At 45.5% G+C, this 6,000-nt stretch overlaps 1 protein-coding gene across 4 annotated transcripts in view; it reads right to left on the bottom strand.

The window, feature by feature from the left end:
• SLC44A1 (solute carrier family 44 member 1) overlaps nucleotides 1–5,041 on the bottom strand; it is a gene marked incomplete at its 3' end in the record, with an annotated part of 210,824 nt that extends 205,783 nt beyond the window's left edge. For all 4 annotated transcript variants that reach the window (XM_082842127.1, XM_082842128.1, XM_082842126.1 and 1 more), the window contains exon 1: nucleotides 4,915–5,041. In XM_082842127.1, the coding sequence (XP_082698253.1) occupies nucleotides 4,915–4,950 (36 nt within the window). In that variant the 5' untranslated portion in view covers nucleotides 4,951–5,041. The remainder of the gene's footprint in view (nucleotides 1–4,914) is intronic.
• Nucleotides 5,042–6,000: the final 959 nt, after the last annotated feature.

Raw genomic sequence — 6,000 nt, forward strand, 5'->3', positions numbered from 1 at the left:
CTCTAATAAAGATAAACTAGAGCTCCCCAAATCTGAGCCAAATTATGAAATTGAAATATTTACTTCTTTTTGGGGGGGGAGGGTTGGGGAGGAAGGAGACAGTAAAATAGCTACTAACCAATTACCTGTAATAGAATAGAGAATATATTTCTATAAATAAATGTCCTTCAAGCCAATAACATTTCTAAATGATAGGATTAACACATCAGATAGTATTTGGTAGTATTTGTTAAGCCTGGGAACTTTTTAACTGGACTAGTTTTGCTGTACCACATTATGTCGTTCTCCAGCTAGTAACTGCAGCAAGTTCAAAAAGGCATGACTTTAACTTGGACTCCCTTAATTCAAAATGTTATTGAGTGGACCTTTTCTAAAGATAAAATGAACTGCAATTTATGATATGGGAAGCATGTATGTGAACGCAGAAAGAAAAGCACAGGACTCACATTCAAAAGACCTGGGGTAAAGTTTGGATGGATCCCTTAGTAGCTCTGAGACTTCAGCCAAGTCTCAACTAATGTCCAAGTCTCAACTGCCTCCCCTGTAAAACGGAAGTAAAGTCAACTTCAGAGTTACTAGAGAAATTAAAACATGAAAATGGCTGTGAAAAATAGGTATACAAAAAGTCTCACCATTTTTACATTACTTTCCAGCCAATTTTAATATTAACTTTGACTTACATTATTTGGAGGAATGGATCTTCTATGCTAATAGCATAGTATTCAGAAGAAGAAGAAAAAAATAAATTGTCTTCATGCTGTGTTTTTTTAATTCCAGTTAGAGCAGGTTTACTTCGCTGGACAGTCTTCAAATTTCATTTTTACCTTCTGACTTCAAAGTTCACAAAGCAGAAGGAGACTACAGTACTAATAAAATTCTGTTAAAGAACAGTTAACATTCTCAAAAGTTAACCAGTATTTGTGAACCACTTGATTGTTTTTCATTACTCCTGAGACAAGATATGAGAGCTAGAAAAACACAGCTAAATACTTAGCTCTCAATTTGAAGACATGGGACGAGACCAGAGACAAGACCAATCTCTCCTAAAGTCAGAGAGATATGAGGGGCAGTTTGTTCAATTAGAAAGATTCCCCTCCATCCCTCTCACAATTTCTAAGGTTAGAACCAAAGGACACAGAACTTCAGAGCACTTGCGAAATCTCCTGGCCTCCAAAGCGCTGCTGTGAGAAATGATGATCTAGCCATTAACGACAAAGACTTTTGGCAATTTGCTACGTAATCCTTCAAAAGCCTCCTTCATTCAAACTGGTTTGTCAATGGGAAAGAACATTTCATAAATCTGAAGATTTACAACTGAACTTTGAAGTTTAACATTACAAGAATAGAAATTATGTCAGGTTATAACAGAATAAATGAATTATGGAGAGTTGGGAATAAATTTTAAGAATCTTAGGGAGGATTAGTGCTGTAAAAAGAAACTCATGACTATCTCACTTTTATGTTCTCTTCAAAGAGATTTTTAGGCAAAGGCTATCATGTATTGGCTTGTGTTGAGCAATTACTAATATTAGCAAGTAACTTGTAGTGGCCACAAATAAAAAAAATAAGAGTTCTATAAGAGTTCTATAAATATATCTAAGAGTTCTTAAGATTCTTAGAAACACATATCTGATACTGCATAAATAGTTTTGCCAATAATTTTCTCCTTCAACAGTAAAATACAAGTAAGTATAGAATGTGATGCTTTTCTTTTATCTAAATCCAAAAACAGGATAATTATTTTGATGGCAAATTATGATAACCAGACACTGACAAGAAAATGAAAATAATACCAGAACAGACTACAAGAGACGAAGCAGTTTGGAAGTCAATAAACTCTTTTATGAGAGTCTACAACATAGCAAGAGACTATGAGGGAAAATAAATTATATGTATTTCAAAAGTGAATTCCTACTACAAAGAGGAAACACACTATATTTACATTGATAAAACCTGCCAGGGCTTGAAAGTTGCTGATGATACCACTGAGAAAAGCTAAACTGAACTGCAGATTACCTCAAAGCGCATTGTTTTGATGTGCTGTGCAGGTTATCGTTAGAGTTTGCAGACAAGCTCTTTTAAGATGTTATAGCCACTGCTCCAACTAAAAAATAAGCACTGAGCAGAGCACCAGGAGAAAAGAAAAAACCTGCTCAATTTTGCAAACTGATGGTACCACTGACAGAATAGGAAGGAATGTGGGAAAAGCAGGTGAATTTTAACTTAGTTGAAATTTGAGCTTTGAAGAGGGTGGTGTGGTGGCATTACTCAACCAGCTCATGGAAGTAAAACAGCACATAGTTCGGGGCTGGATTCATATTAAACGTTACTCGCCAGCCAAATGTTCAAATGTTCCAATCTGTGTATCTATATTCTGTTCATTGACTACTGCTGAGCAACTTATTATGTACAAGGTATAGTGAGGCACTGCAATGGATACAAACATGTGGAAAATAAAAACAGTTCCTATACTCAAGAAGTTTACAATTCAGTAGAAGGGATGAAAGAAACATTCTGCCTGAAAATACAATTGAGGCCTCTAAGAGAGGTTCAAAGTGATGTGGAGGTTCCCATTTAGAGAAGATGTGCAGCTGCATCTCTATTTTGTTTCAACACAACTCATACAGATACTATATTATCCTAACTGGTGATGCTACTGAAAGGAGCATTAAAATGCAGCAGATTGGTAACATTTCACAAATTAAGAATGATGCCAAAATCTCAAATAAGGAAAAAAAAAAAATGATGACCAGCTCTTTGGCACGAAACCTCAATGCTCCACATACACTACAAGTCCCTAAAGCTGCTGTTGATTGGTTATAGGAATCCACAGAAAAAAAAATGCACCCTTCGGAGTGCATGACATGCATCTTGTCTGTAGAGCACAGCATGAAGGAAACAGTGGCTGCAAGAGGAGAAAGAAGAAAGGAAAATATATGGGACAGCATTCTGAAAAGTAAGATGTGGAGCTAGTCAAATGCAAGACCTGTTAAGCAGAGTTTTGGTCCAGCATCCATCCCTTCCAAATTTAATTGATTAAACACTGAACAAGCCATCCATAAACTATCCAATACCGTCTTAAAGGCATTTCATCTCCAAAAGAGGATGCAAAATAACCCAATTCTTAAAAGAAAGGCAACAGGAAAGATATCTTTTTGGTGAAAATAATATTTAAGTAAATATTAGACGAATAGCACCCAAGTAGATTCCTCCCTCTCCCCCAAAATCTCTGACCAGTTGAAAGGTACTGTGTGATTCCACACCTTTATCTGTTAATATGAAAACTGTGGTCTATCGACCTCTCCTTCCTAACACCACTACATATAGTTTTTCTCTGTTATTCTAACTGAACAGGAAGGTTTAACTAACTAAACCAGTCAGCCCTGACTATGATCCTAATAGGAAAAGAAAAAAAAAATCAAAAAAAGAGTAAGCAAACACCCAAAAAAGAAGTAGACAAATAGGATGGATACTTAATAAAACATAAATGTCCTCCATTCATCTGCAATTCTAGTCATTTTCTAACAGATCTCAGATTTTCAGAACAAGTATGCAGGTTATTTAAAACTGAGTTATATATAGTCATTTAGAAGCAGCAAAACACTTCTGGCATTATCACAGATGCTAGATCTCTGAAGGAATTTTTTTTTCCAAACTAGCATTTTTCTTCACCAAGAACGGACCAGCCTTTATTTCTAAAAACAAGAGCCCTTGTATCCCCCCAAAACAAACAAATCAAAGACCACAGTTACATTCTACACTAATGAAACTGTGAGATTATATCCCAGGCGTTGTCAGAGCCTATTTTTCATACACCACCACCAGACAGTTTGATGCAGTATTCCTGATTGCTTTTTATCGTATTTGTAAATACACTCACTAATCCACTAAATTAGGTAATTTACAAACAGGTCCTCTTAGTTATTAGTGGCCAGCAGTCAAGTCCTATTACGTTTGATCCTTATACAGTTGTCTAAACATTTCTATCCAGGTTAAGGGCTCGGATCGGCATAAGAGAGGGAGGTTAGCGAAATCTGGATGGGGGCAGGGTAGAAGCTGGGAGAAATCTCTGCATCTCAGCCCTCAGCGACAACACTCAGCCAGTGCACACAGAAAAACTAAATTCGGCACCTCTTCCTCCTGTTACACTGGCAACAAAGAGGGAGTCTCCGTAACGATCCCGTCACCCACCAGGTGCCCAATCTCCTTCTCAGCCCAATCCCCGCGCTCCCGCAGGGGCCTCGGGGTGCGAAGAGGCCGCGGTGCCCGGGGTCAAGGCACAAAGGGGGGATGGGATGGGGTGGGAAGCGAGCGGCTAGAATCGGGGAAGCGGGTCGTAGAAGGGCTCCGGGATCCGCTTAAACACTTGAACCCGGACGGGGGGCGGCGGGCAAGAGAAAAGGGACAGAATATCTAAGAGCAGAAACTGTAATAAGGTGGGAGAGGGGTGAACAGCCCATACTGGGGGTACTCCTCCAGGGAGCACAGAAAATAGTCTGTGGATGGGGAGGGGGAAGACTCCAAGGAGGTAGGAAGAGAGGAACCAGGCCCGGAAGACGAGGGAAGGGGGTGCCACCAGGGGCAGAAAGCAGACGCCCTTATTGCCTCTACCTGCGGGCTGGCGGGACGGGCCGCTCAGGTGTTACTGGGAGGAGGCGGCCAAGTCGGCAAGGGGCTGGGCAGAGCTAGCGGCGCCCTGGGGGCCGCGCAGAGGCGCCTGCGAATCGGCAGCCCTGGGAGCCAGCGCGGGGACATCTTCGGGACAGGGGGAGGCGGGAGAGGGAGGCGGGAGTGGGGGTCTCTGGCGTGCACGGTGGGTTGAAGGGACGCTCGCAGGTAGTGGGAGGCTGCGGGCGCCCGCGGCACGCGCGGGGAGGCATCCGGGCGGGCGGCCGGGAGGCGGGAGCCCCTCACCTGCGCGGCTGAGGAGGCGGAGTTGCAGCAGCCCATGGCGGGGCCGGAGGAGCCCGGAGGCGGCGCCGGGCGCGCAGCTACGCCCCGGAGCCCCTCGGCATGCGAGCCGGCGGGCGCCCGGGGAGGGCGCGGCCTGGCTCCGCACGGCTCGGCGGCGGCGGCGGCGGCGGCTCGGGCGGCGTTGGGTACTCAGGAGGCGGCGCGGCTCGGGGCGGGCGCCGACCACATCCCCCGGCGGCGGCGGTAGTGGCTGCGCGACTCCCGCTCCGCTCCTGCTGCTGCAGCTGCTCCCCAGCGGAAAGGGGCGGGCGGCGGCGGCGGCGCCTCCCCCTGTCCCCCGCCTCCGGCCTCCCGCGCCCAGTCCCTCTCCGGCTCCCTCTCCCCGGCCGCCGCCTTCTCAGCGCCGCGCGCTTCTCCCATCAGACTCCCCGCCCCCAGTGCAGCGCCGCGCGGGCGGCCGGGCGAATGCGGCCAAAACGAGGCCGGGCCCTTCGGTGCGCGTCGGAACCTGCGCGGTGCCGAGCCAATTTAGCGGTGGCACCGAGGCAGAGCGCTACCTCGGTACGAGAGGGCGCCTGAGGCTGGGGCGCCGGAGGGCTGGACAGGCTCGCAGCCGAAATGGGGTCGGGTTGCTTCCGGACCTGGGAGGCACGGGCGAGGCTTGCGGAGCTGCTAGCCATCCCCAGTAGGCGCGCAACCCGAGGACCCCGCTGGTTTCTTACCTCTCAGGTGGCTGATTTTATCCAGGGGAAAGCGTACGCAATAAACCCCTGCAGAAGCAGTAGGTGATTGAAGACAAGGAGAAACAAGCAACTGTTGCTACTCGCCCCATTTTGCTGATGTGGAACCTGAGCCTTGAAGGGCACCAAGAGCTTAATGGAATGCACCCAAGGTCGAAATTGTTATAAAGGGCCGAAAATAGGGAAAAGGCAAAAAAATTCTACAGTTCTGTCAATTCAGAGCCATATTGGATCTAAACGAAACTTTTTATACAGAATAGTCCACAAAAAACAATAAGCGAGTATTAATTTATCATGTTAAAACATATGATACTGAGGGCACACTAAGTTCCAGTAATTTACAGGC

Source organism: Leucopleurus acutus, assembly GCF_964270905.1.
Source record: "Leucopleurus acutus genome assembly, chromosome: 7".
Lineage (NCBI taxonomy): Eukaryota > Metazoa > Chordata > Mammalia > Artiodactyla > Delphinidae > Leucopleurus > Leucopleurus acutus.